The sequence below is a fragment of the Salvia miltiorrhiza genome, chromosome 4, assembly GCF_028751815.1.
Source record: "Salvia miltiorrhiza cultivar Shanhuang (shh) chromosome 4, IMPLAD_Smil_shh, whole genome shotgun sequence".
Taxonomy (NCBI): domain Eukaryota; kingdom Viridiplantae; phylum Streptophyta; class Magnoliopsida; order Lamiales; family Lamiaceae; genus Salvia; species Salvia miltiorrhiza.
In genome coordinates, this window is record NC_080390.1 from 53,608,739 (window position 1) to 53,621,873 (window position 13,135).

Sequence of the window (13,135 nt, forward strand, 5' to 3'; positions counted from 1 at the left end):
AGGTGGTTAGTTCCCTTTTTCCCCAAAACTCTAGATCCCCAAATCTGGTGGAGGGCGGCAGATCGTGGGGGAAGAGGAAGTCGCAGTGGCGGGGCGTCAGAGCGGGGCTGCTTCGGTGGCCTCGGATGCTCGGGAGAGGAAGTCGCAGCGGCGGGGCTGCTTCGATGGCCTCGGATGCTCGGTGGTCGGGAGAGGAAGTCGCAGCGGCTGGGCTGCTTCGATGGCCTCGGATGCTCGGTGGACGGGAGAGGAAGTCGCAGCGGCGGGGATGAACGGCGGCGGGGCAGGAGATTGAAGAAGAAGACATTTTTCTTTATTTTTTTTATTTTTTCTCCCTATCAAAACGACGTCGTTTTGAACGCGTGGCATTCCACTGTGTAAAAAATGCCAAGTGTAATGCCACGTAGTTTAAAATTTTTTCCACGTCATTGCCGATCAAACATAAGAGTGGCCGGAACTTTCGCCGGGTGCAAATTGCGATTAAATTGAAAGATCATGTATTCTGGGGCTAATTTTGAAGGTCATGTGCAATATGCAAATCTCAAAATAACAAAAGAAATAGAGTAGTATATTAACAAAATACTAAAAGTTTTAATATTTTACAAAATCATTTTTAAAAAATTACAAATTGGTTGAATAATAACAATTATTATATTTTTAAAATTAATTTATCGTAGATCTTCATGATCTAAAGATTAAAAATAATTTATCGTAAATCTATATGATCTAAAGATTAAAAATAATTTATATTTAACAAATATTATTATTTTACTTAATCTATATCTATATAGATATATATAAGACGATAAAGACATAGATTCCATCTCAATATATGTGCAAGCATATTGTTCCAACAAAATAGTAACTAGCTCGTCGTCATACATGACAACTTGATTGTTGATAAAAGCTAACCATATGTGAAGAATATGGATTGCACCGAACATCAATAGAGGGAAGTTGTATTTTGCGTAAAGGTAATATATAATTTTAAGAAGAAACATGTATTGATTTGGCATTTTATTTTATTTACACTTTGTCCTTTTTGCCTAAATTGCAACGACTCAACCTTTATAAATAATAAGTGGTCTTTGGTACAATCGGGTGTATCGTATATAGTTGAATTCCACCTTCACTTAGACCTTGATTCGTACCCTCATTCGAACTCATACCCTGACCCAAACTTTATAAATAATACTCCATTCGTCCTAATAGTAATGTCCCACTTTCCTTTTTGAGACGTCCTAATACAAATGTCTCATTCTTTTTTTGGTAATATATTCTCTCTATACTTAATATTTAAATAATTTTCATCAACACACTTTATTTATTTTTTTACACATTTCTTAATCTTCGTGCTCAAAAGTTATGAGACACTACTATTGAGACGAAGGGAGTACTATTTTAGATGCGGGTCAATCCGGTTGTACGATACACTCGGTTATCTGTGTATAAAAAAAAATATAGGGAGTAATAAAAGAAGGGGAAAAAATGAGAATAAATAACCTAGTAAATGATAAAATAAAGCGCATGTTTAGTGAAAGGAATAAAGAAAAGTAGATTTTTTTTTATAATGATATGTCATCAATGTTAATTTTAAAAATACGGATCTCAGGTCCATTGAAAAATATGGATACTTGAAAAGAATTATTATTATAATAAAAAGTAATAATCGATATGAAAAAAATGTACTATTTATGAAACTGGTGAAGGTGGTTTTAACCAACACATATTTTAGTTATTTTTACTTGTAAGTTCTAACCTGGTTTCGGCGAAGAGATGGTGTTCGTGTGATCTGATCCTCGAATAATATGCTCCTTCCAAAGATTTGAAACCTCTTTTCTTCTCTTTCCCCTTCCTTCTTCTCTTTAACAACTATATTTTTTTAAATGGGGGTGTTTAAAATACCTCTCTCCTCTTAAACATTGAATCCAGAAATCAAGTGTCTTAGAAGACTGTCATTCATTTCATTTATAGTGTGCATGACCTAATGGGCATATTGGTCATTTCCCAATAATAATACGGAAGGATATCTTCGTCATTTTAGGTCTCTCTCTTGATTAATCGGAAGAGCAAATGAGTCTTTTCCGCTTTAAGGCATCTTCCACGTCAGCCGACAGAGGGTTAGTTAGAGGTGGCGGTCTCTGCAAAAAGAAGGACAGTAACCGCCTGCCATTCAGTTGCAACAATCACACTGCATGTGCACACTTCTTTTTCCCGTACTAGCCTAACATTTATCCTTATTTCTCCACTCTGGTTATACGGATCAGCTCTGGATGTTCTCAACCATAGTGCCCAAAATATAATCCAAAGCTCTTCTTGTAACAACCCAAATATTTAGATTTTTTTATATAAGTTTAATTATTAAATTTTTTTTATTGTATAGCTTATTATTTTTTTCTTGATAATTATATGAAACCTATAGATATGCACCATTTATTTTATTATTATTATTATTATTATTATTATTATTATTAGTTAGTTAGTTAGTTTGTAGCTACTTTAAAGTATGAGCAGAGATATTAATTTAACTAACAAATAACAAATTTATTTATTTATTATGCGAGAATGAGTTTTGAATTAATCTATTTAATTTTATTTTTGAATTAGCTAATCTATTCTTTTATATATGCGCATGAGTGAGTTTTCATTATTGAAAAGGTTTACAAATTTTATTTAGGTTTCCTATGCCCACTAAAACTCATATGGATCATTCTTAATTTTTTGTTTTAATCATCCCATTAAGAGACCAACTTGGAATAGAATTCAAACTTATCAATAGTTTTTTTTCAAACTTATATATATAGGAGTCAAGGAACGAAATTAGAGAGACAACCACCAAATTCATATGTATATTTTTTTCTTTCGTCTTTTTTTTTTTACCAAGCGCTAGTCTACGAAGTTTTAGTTTTTATTTATGGGATAAACGAATTTAGGATTCGTTAAGATATTTTAAAGCAAGATTCAGGTGAGGGATTATATGCTTGTGGTTATATTCACGTATGTTTTTATATGCTCTTAGTTCATGTTTGATTATACTTGCTCAGCCATGTAGAAATACATGTTCAGAATATCAGCCATGTTGAAATACATGTTCAGCCATGTAGAAATACATGTTCAGAAAATCAGCCATGTTGAAATACATGTTCAGCCATGTAGAAATACATGTTCAGAAATTTAGCCATGTTGAAATACATGTTCAGGGGCTCTCAGTTCGCCCATCAGATTATCAGTATATGTGTATGAGAATGTGAATTATTTGCATGTTTAAGCGTATGTGAATATTTGCATGGTTTCTCACTGAGTATATTTTCAATATGCTCACCCCTTATCTTCTCAGTTTTGCAGTTCTGGAGTCGAGGTGGCCATGGAAGTCGAGAATGACTAGAGATTTAGTATTTCCATATAAATTTTAGTTGAAACATGTTACTTTTTAGTTTATCATTTTATTTCATGTTACTACTTTAGTTTTGACAAGTTGATTTTAAATTGGTTTAAACTTTTATAATTCAAGAAATTTTATTTTTATCTATTAGTTTTCAAAGATTTTATATTGAAAAGTTTATGAAAATTGGGGTGTTACACTTATAATATACTTCTCTGAGTGACTTTTCTTTGAACATATTCAGAGTGGGGCTCCTCCTTTGTTCAGATCTGATAACTATCTCCTCTTTTTACCTATATACATATATACTTACTTTCTTTTTTCTCTTAAAGGTATTTGGGCTCCTGGTAAGGGAAATCGGGAGTCCCAAATACCATCCTCGTCACAAACATTACTTTTTTTTCACTAATTATTATATTTAGTCACGAGAACGTGTACCATTAAGCTAGCGCATGTTGTTTATAGAATTGTGAATACTTTTTATTTATACACTCTTGGTGAGAAGCGGTCTCAAGAAAGACCAACTCCTAAAATGATATTTACCTTATATTTATTCAAGAAAAAATAACTACAAAACATATACTTTTGTGAGCTTAACTTTAAAACATATCAAACATAACTATATATGAATTGCCCCAAAAAAGCTCAAAATAAATTTTAATTCAAGAATTGATTTTAAAAAATCATAATAACATGGGAAATAACTATAAGTATAAAGCACATGATATAGTAGGATGCAATAAATGAATCAGCAAAACAAAATTAAAATCATCAATTTATTTTTTAATTCAATTTGGAAAACATATTTCTATCTTTTTTCTTTATTGAGGAAGTTTTTCTTCTCTTATTATTGTAGAATATAATTCCAATATGGAGAAAAAATAAATGAAATTTGAAGAAATGAGCCAACCCTAATTAGGGTTCTCAAATCCCTATTCTAAGATTTGTGCCTGCGTGTGCGTGTTTGTGTGAGAGATACATCTACAAAAATGCATACACACGTCTGTATATATTATTAAATATATAATTATATTTAAGTTATTTGAATTTATATTAAGTTTCTTTTCCTCCACCTCACTTCTTCCCTTTCACCTTCTCTCTGCAACTTCGTCTCTCTCTCTCTCTCTCTCTCTACAATCATCAATTCTGTTCTCTCAACCTTCATTCACGTTTACCCACAACAAAAACTTCATCCACACAGCTTATACACACACACACACGCACTCTCGTTTCATGCACTCAATTTGATTTCATATGGTTGGAATTTATCAAACGATGTGACGTCGCCGCCGATCTCGAAACAGATTGGTCTACGCCGTGTTCCGATTTGCATCCGCTGATAAGAATTGAATAGCTTTTCGTTGAAATCGGCGCTCAGAGGCGATTGTTGCTTGCTGCTATGGCTTCTACTGTTCCTGCGAAATCTCAGCCGCTGCACAATTTTACGCTGCCGCATCTAAAATGGAATAAGGACCGAAACTCCAACGGCCACCACCAGCGCCGCCGCTCCATCAAATCGCCGTCGCGGCGGCCGAATATCTCTGCCGCGTCTCCTCTCCGCCAGTCACCGATGCGAGATTCCGTGTCGGCGACTCCACCTCGGCACCAGTCCCCGTTCCGCGACTCCACCGCGGCGGCGGCGGCGTCACCTCGTCGATCTCCGGTCCACGGGGATTACTTGGGGAAACGGTCTCCTACTCCTGGAGAACCATTTAAGCCATATCCGCCTCGCGAGTGGGGGAAACACTCGCCTACCGGCGGTGATCCGGCGTGGCATTTGCCGAAGCATGAATCGCCTCCGCAATCCGAAGCTTCCGGCAAGGGCAAAGGTGGATTTGTTGAGCATCGGAGACATCACTCAAATAATTCGGCGTTGGATGGCCCGAGGAACGGGCTCCATTCAACAAATTCAGAGCGAACTACTCAGAAATCGGAGCCTAAATCGAAGGCCAAAGAAGTCGATGCTGCTGGAATCAAGAGATCGAAAATCTTAATCAAAATTCCTTGCAAGAGCAGCAAAACGGAGGACGAAAATCCGCAAGAAGAGCCGCTGAAGACGGAGAAAAACGACGAAGACGATTGCAGCGGTGAAGTGCAAGAAGAGGAGAAGATCAATAACAATAATATTGATGAAGAAACGAAGACATGGAATTTAAGGCCTCGGAAGCCTCTACACAAGTCGCTGAACGTGAGCGGAGGTCCCGTGAAGAGCATCGGTCCGTCGATACCGGAAAGGAGTAAAGCGCAGTCGCCGTTGAGGAGTCTAAACAACAGATCGGGGGAAAACGACGGCGGTAACGGTGGGAAGAAGGAGAAGAGGAAGCTGAGCATCTCTATCCCTCTAACGAAAGAGGAGATTGAGGAGGATATTTTTGCGCTGACCGGATCAAAGCCGGCAAGGAGGCCCAAGAAGAGAGCGAAAAACATACAGAAACAAGTAGATGTAAGATGAGATCTGATTCAATTACTTCGTCGTGAATTCATCTACGATATATTGTGTGTCTCTGTTATTATAATTGTGATTGATTTGTCTAAATTTTCATGGATCGCAGACTTGTTTTCCTGGATTATGGCTGGTATCGATTACCGCAGATTCATACAAGGTGTCTGAGAATTCTCTGAAGGTACAGCCCTGATCATCCCATCCCAGCCTTGGTTGCGCATCTATGCCGTTGATTGTTGGTTTCTGAGTTCCGAATTTCTGATATGGATGGCGGTGGTCTTCTGCACAGGGCTAGATGCAGTTTCTGGAAATTCTAAGCTGCTTCGCTTCCAACTTTTTTTTCTGGGGGGATGGCATTTGAAGGTATAGTCTGCAGTTACTTGTATTTGAGAGGAAGAACTAGTGTTGATTTAGGGTTTAGCTTACCAGTTTCTCTGTTCTTTTCTTGTTTCCTTTGTTTCCCCCTCTTCAAGCTGTTGATCTCCAAGAATTGAGAGATGGATGATAGTACTTCTATTTAGCATTAGTTGCAGATGTAAATATGGATTTCTAGATCTTTTAGATTTCCTTTTTCATTTCTCATGACTCAATTGGTTTTGATTCATTTTTCTTTTAAATGAATAATCACTGAGTTGGGTTTTCTTTATTTGTACATTATAACAGTTGAAATTCATGTCTTTTGTTCTGTTGCAGTTCATGATTTATGAATCTTGTAATGTGCTCTCATTTTTTCTTTCTTCTCATTTGATTTGAAGAACACCATGTTTATGCAATATAAACTATGATGCTTTTAGATTGTGTGTTGGTACTTGATGAAGGTGGAAGCTGCTTAATCTTATTCCAAAGTGGAACCTTTTATACCCTAAAGTAAGAAGAATAGTAGCTAGAAGTTAGGGGCTAGAACATGAAGCAAACCTTGAAGGAAAGGTTTGGGATCCTTTTCTCAGCAAGCAGCCACAGCCTAGGTAGAATTTCTTGATAGAAGAAGTGAGGGAGAGAGATCCTAAAGATGTAAATTTCTTACTCATGTTTTGTCAAAGACCCTTCAACTAGCACATCTATGATGAAGAATGCAGGTATATGTTTGGTCCAGGATCTGTGAAGTAGACCCAAAGATGGATCTTTGCCACTTATTTTTGTTCCTCTCCTTTGGTGAGGAAATGGCACAAAAGAGAGCAACCTCCATTTTCCTCACTGCTGGAATCAGGTTTGAATGATTTCATGCTCTGCATTTCGATTATTATGAATGAAGGGAGGGGGTAAACTATGGCAACTAGCATTTGGTTGGCTTGACTTTCTTTCTTGAGTTGAATTAGTCTTGGTATTTGATTTGTTCAAAACCGGCTACCCTTACAATATTTCTTTAATCTCAATTTTTCCTATATTCTCTACTCTGTCTGTCTACGCTAGGTATAATATAACAACACTAGATGACTAAATTTTCTTTTCTTTCGAATGATTATGCTGGTGGGCTTTTACTTAATTTATTGAGGATCGTATTGTTCAAGGTCCAAACTCCTAAATTATAGCTGAGATTTAGATATATACTCCATCCGTCTCACTAAGCATGACCCAGTTTTCTTTTTAGTTTGTCCCACGAAGCTTGATCTGTTTTTAGAAATGGCAAAAAATTTATCATTTATTTACTTTTTCACTTTTTCACCTATCACACTTACACAAAATATCAATTTCTTAATTCTCGTGCGGAAAAGAACTGGGTCATGCTTCATGGGACGGAGGGAGTATATGATATCGAAGCTTTATTGAGATTTAGAGCTTTTCAATGATTTGAGTTGCGATTTGGACATCCGACGGTAAAGTTGATAGAATGTGAGGACAATTCAAATTACGGGCTTCAAAAGTCATCAATAAATTGTGTTTTGATGTATGATAAATGTCCAAATGTCAACTCGAAATTCAAGCCAAAGTTTAAAAGGGTTGAATTTACCACAAAATCAAAAGGACACTATTACTTTATTACAATATTTTAAAGGATTAACTGTTTATAAATTATTGAACTTTCAGAAAATTCGCATTTTGCATTCTAATTTTGAAGATCTTACACTTCTTCAATAAGAACCATATTGAAGCCCTAATTTTATTTGAAAATGAGTCCGTTTTCTGACCCAATAATAACCCTATATCCGAATGTGGGCCAGTTTGCATTATAGATAAATTCTTAAAGGGTGATTATATACATAGCCTCCATTTTACTCACTATAGCCATTTTTTTTAAATAATAATAATAATATTATTAACTAACTATTTTACCCTTAATAAATGAGTAATAACTTTATTTATGTATAGCCCCCAAAACACCACACTCATTCTCTGTATGAATAGCCCCAAACGCATGCTTATATTCTCTCTTTTATCATCTCTCCCAAATTCAATATTGCGCTAACCCACTCAGTACGATCAATTCCCAACAATTCGTCTTATAGAATTGATAGAAATTACTAGTTGAAACATTCATTACTGGAAACGAGTGTCATACGACTCAATATTTAGAAGGCACTCAGAGGCAGTCGCAACAGTTACTGCGATTGATGTCGCATCTATGAAGCCTGGGCAAGGAAGAGCCTCTCGAATTTTATATTGTAATGAAAAATATTAAATGTAAATTTGATTGGAGCCAGGTGAATTTAAATATTTTGCATATTTGATTGGAGCCAGGTGAATTTAAACATTTGCATAATTGAAATTAAATATTTTACATATTTGATTGGAGCCAGGTGAATTTAAACATTTGCATAATTGATAGAAATTGAGTGTTTATGAGTTGTGAAATTTTTAAGGAAGAAAGAATGAACTGTTGTTCTGGGATTGTAAGTTAATCAGAAAATTCTTAAAAAATTTCGAAGAAGTCTCCTTATTATTACGAAATAGCAATCGACGTCTTGAAAGTACGTTTACCCTTTTCCATCCTTTTTTTTTGTGTGTGTGCTTTGCTATCTCAAGCTATTAGAAACTTTTTCCATTGATATGAATTTGAGACAATGTCCTGAAAAAAAAAATATAAAAACCTAGTTTTAAAGTATAAATTCGCAAAATTTAGATAAGAAGAAGGAGAGAATGGAAGAATTGTATTACAGTAGGAAAAATATTTATTTGGAAATCAATTCTCCAAATTTCATGATTTTCGATGGATGTAAAATTTTATGAAATCATCGGAGATGAAGATCGTAGAAAATGCTTCAGATGGAGGTGATAGAGAGAGAACAAGTTATTTGTTTATGGGGGCTACAAATACATTGATAAGTTGTAATTTAATACGAATTATAATAAGGTTAGAGGATAAATTAGTAATTTTATTAATATTTTTATAATTATTTTAAATAAGAGGCTATGATGAGTAAAATGGAGGCTATGTATAAAATTACCCATTCTTAAAATAAAAGAAATGTTTGGATCGAGAATAAAAGGAATAATACTTCACTAAACTTGTCGAAGTTATTAGGGTTAGAAATAAAAGTTCTAAAATTCTCAAATATGTAAAGAAATATTTTAAGAGTTTATGGAAGTGAATTTATACTTTTGGAAAAATTAATATAGTAATAGAAAAGGGAAAGTAAAATGAGGGGTTAGTTGCCTCCATGTGGGTGGATTAAATATAGTTGACTATCCACATGGATTGGTAGTACTGTTGAGAGAAGTAAGGGTTAGATTTTAGGATTCTTAATACTTGTAAAACATCACATTTATTTCTGAGAAAATTCATACATATTTGATACAAGATTTATGTTAATCTATAGTATTTTAAATCCACCAATTAGCTATATACATGTGCAAATGGGATCCCGTGTAAAATAAGAATTCGTGAAGGTTTGAATAATTCATACACATTACATGGATAATTTATGAATTCGTAATCTGAACTTTATATATATATAGATATATTGCTTAGGAACAATTGTTACTAGCGATTGCAATATCACATGCCAAATTTTGAAATTTATACGTAGAATCAAAATTCGATGAAAATTTAATAATTTATAAATAGTTAGCTTTCTTTTATTTGTTATTTTTGTTTACCGCATAAACATGTGCAAATGGGATCCCGTGTGAATAAACCACATATTAATCTTGTCTTCTTAATTATGTTAAAGTTAGTGTGCGTGTGTTGACCAAGCGGTCAGGGGTTGGTCTTCAGTTCGATTTCCTTGTGGCGCGATCTTTTAATTTGTTTATTTAATATTGTAAATTTATCAAAAAAAAATGTTAAAGTTATATAAAAAAAAATGGTGGTTTGCCGCCATGCATAACCAAGCCAATATTGACATTAATTTTTGGATTATCCTCTTATGTGCGCATTTATGAAATAGGACAAACATTTCAAGTTTCTATGCGTATTTATCTTTCCATGATCTCTAAATTTTACTTCCCCACAATTGACATCGGAGAGTTTTTTTTTATTTGAATCAGTTTAAATAAATAAATATTTAATCGTGGTATCTAAAACTCCCACTTGTAAACTAGAAAACGAAGATCCTGGAAATATTTCACTTGAAAAAATGAGGCAAATACTTCAATTTATCAGTTATTTTGAGAGATGAAACTATAAATTAGTTATCTCATTCGTCGATGATATTTTTTTTTCTTTTTAGAACGTTCACAAAAAAAAAATTATTTTTAAATTATACCTAACCACTTTAATACTTCATTTATACTTATTTTTCACATTTTCATCGCTGTCAATACAAATTAAAATAACATAATAATTATAAGGTAAAATAGTAAAATTATAGTATTATTTTTCTCTTTATTTTAGATAAGAGAGTTATAATGAGTAAAAAAACATTGTCAGAGGCCCAATTGTGAAGCCCATTTAAAATTGACCCAATAAAAGGAGCCCACGTAGCTCTCACTTAAGCTGGAGTCGAAATTCAGCCATGGCGGAATTGAAATGAAATGGAGGAAAACGAAGAAAATAGAGTTGTAGCCAACGGCGTAATTCAAGGTTACTGGTTTTGGGCTGGCGCCAGCGCCGTCCAATTTCGGTGGGGCGTGGCCGCCTTGAAAAGGGGATACGCCGGCAATGGCAACCTCATGCCTTTGAAGGCCTTCGCCGTGGCAACCCTCTTCGTCGGCGCCTCCGCCTCCGCCGCAGTAGCAACGCTCCAGCTCTCAGGAATCCGATCTGTAAGTGTTCACGCCTCTCTCTCTTTGTATTATTATGCGATCTGGACAATTTTTTTGTTTTATTTGAGAAAATGTAAATTGTGTATAGTTAAAAGCCCTTTCTCCACCGAGTAGGAAGACAAGCGTAAGCAGAATCTCATGTCAATTGGTTTTTCTGTGCAAAAAATAAAAATTGCTGGCTAAAACCTCTGAATTTGTGTTTTATTACTGCTCTAATTGCATCTAAATCCGAGTTTTACACAATGGTACAACAACTGTAAAAGAAAACTAAAAATGTTTATTTGTTTGCAATCTTTGAAGTTTTCTGTTAAATTTCCGAGCTAAGTACAATGCAGTAATTGGAAATGCTGCTGACCTTCACTAGTTTGAGTTTAGCAGTGAGCTTCTCTTGTCATTGTAACTAGAGTTATTGGTCGATATTGGCTGCGATTGGAGCTATAACGAACCAATGGATTTACGAGCAATTTGGAGTTGGACTCTATAAAAACCTATTTGAACTCGTTTCATTCTCGTATAAGTTATAACACATAAACTAAGCTCAAGTTTAATGATTTTCGACTAGTTAGTGCGCGAACAAGCTCATTAGTAGGTTCGTGTACTAACTAGCTCGCAAAACATCAAGCTATTAGTTTGAAACTCTACTTCGAAATTTGATACTTCTATTTATGATAAATTTAGATCCAAAGAAACTCATTTGTTAGAAAAAATTAAGTAGTATTAATTTTAGTGGAAGTATTGTAACTTTGGAAGAATATATAATCTACTTCTTTTAACAAAACAACAAAGAGCTTGATTTATACACACACGTATAAAGCTTGTTTTGACTAACTAAGTTGATCTTTAGCATATTCAAAAAACCAATCTCGAGCTTAGCTCGATAACAAGAGCCAAACTTTTGATTTCAAATCCAGCTCATCTCAGTTTAATTTTACCCCTAGTCCAGATTTAGTGGCATTAGCAGTTATATTTTTCACAACCACTTGCTGCTGGAACATTTATTCCAATGATCTAAGCTCAGATTTGCTTGTTAGTCGAGTTGTGGATTGTTTGATATGTGTCTTATGATCCTTGTGCTGGTTTGAACCTAGTTTATGTCGTAGTTGGATCATTGAAGGTGAGTACAGTGGATAACTAGATGACTGTTGGAGATTGAAAGAAAAAAGTATGACAAAGTGACTCCAGTAATAACGTTATTGTAGTGTTTGTTCGTGTTAATGTCTTATCGATTGTTAGTTATGGTGACAAGGGTCAAGCCTGCTTTTTCCGAGAGATACTGAAAGTGGTGAAATGGGTTGTGGTGAACGTAGAGTCTGGTGAAATTAAATCCTAGATGATGCATATGAAAACTATAATTTAAATCTCCATGATAAATAGCAAACCAAATAGCAGAGGTTTTAGCCAGTTTCTGATACTGCTAGTTCAAAATCTTAGGCCGACCACATTTTGAGTTGCGTTTTGCCGTTTTGGACTCAGCATGTCTTTGGTAAAGCTTATTTTTAGGCTTATAAGGTCCTATTTTGAAAATGAGCGGAGTTAAGTCTTTAGATGATTAAGTTTATAAGATGTTAATAATTTTAGAATTGTAATTATAACGACTGAAAAATCGAGGATTTTCAAACAAGATCTTTTACCAAAAAAAGTTAGGGTCTCAACTTATAAGCTTCTAGCATCTTATCTTTGTGAGGAAATAGTTCATTTTCTTAAGATAGGTTTTTGAATACTTGAAGAACTTGTAAGAACTTGTTTTGAAGAGCTCATACCGGTATGCAATTTTTGTTTAATGCTCATCTTTCAACCCAATGATGCAAACGACCTTTGTTTTTATTAATGTGAAAAAACCTAGAATATTGTGTATTTATTTAATTTATTTGTTGATATGGTTAGTTAATATTGTTGTAGGTGGAAGACCTCAAGAGTGTAGGCGCAAGTATAAAGAGTGCATGCAAGAGCCCGAGATGAATCTCTACCTATTGTTATCATCATAAGCAATAAAAGTAGAAGTTTCTGATGAAAATGTTTGTCTCTTTTTAAGCCCCTATCGCCTAATATCAAGCACACGACTCTTATTCTATATCAATTATTCAGCACTTGTTGTACCCAAAAAAATGGTTCCACTCAAATGATCAATTCAAGATGATAAATTTGGGAGATTGAAGTCAAGCCTCACA

General features: G+C 34.6%; 2 protein-coding genes across 3 annotated transcripts; both read left to right on the forward strand.

Moving 5' to 3' along the window:
* The first annotated feature begins 4,328 nt into the window (after nt 1–4,328).
* Nucleotides 4,329–6,517, forward strand: LOC131020605 (uncharacterized). Of its 2 annotated transcripts, XM_057949525.1 has the most exons (3): nt 4,330–5,825; nt 5,935–6,006; nt 6,115–6,517. In XM_057949525.1, exons 1-3 carry the CDS (start codon nt 4,782–4,784, stop codon nt 6,118–6,120), a joined length of 1,122 nt encoding a protein of 373 aa, XP_057805508.1. In that variant the 5' UTR covers nt 4,330–4,781; the 3' UTR covers nt 6,121–6,517. The 2 variants fall into 2 exon arrangements, with proteins under 2 accessions (XP_057805507.1, XP_057805508.1); XM_057949524.1 differs by having other exon boundaries at nt 4,329–5,825; nt 5,935–6,517.
* Nucleotides 6,518–10,638: 4,121 nt separating this feature from the next.
* On the forward strand, nt 10,639–13,122 carry LOC131020607 (uncharacterized). Its single transcript, XM_057949527.1, has 2 exons — nt 10,639–10,967; nt 12,867–13,122. Exons 1-2 carry the CDS (start codon nt 10,737–10,739, stop codon nt 12,924–12,926), a joined length of 291 nt encoding a protein of 96 aa, XP_057805510.1. The 5' UTR covers nt 10,639–10,736; the 3' UTR covers nt 12,927–13,122.
* The last annotated feature ends 13 nt before the right edge of the window (nt 13,123–13,135 follow it).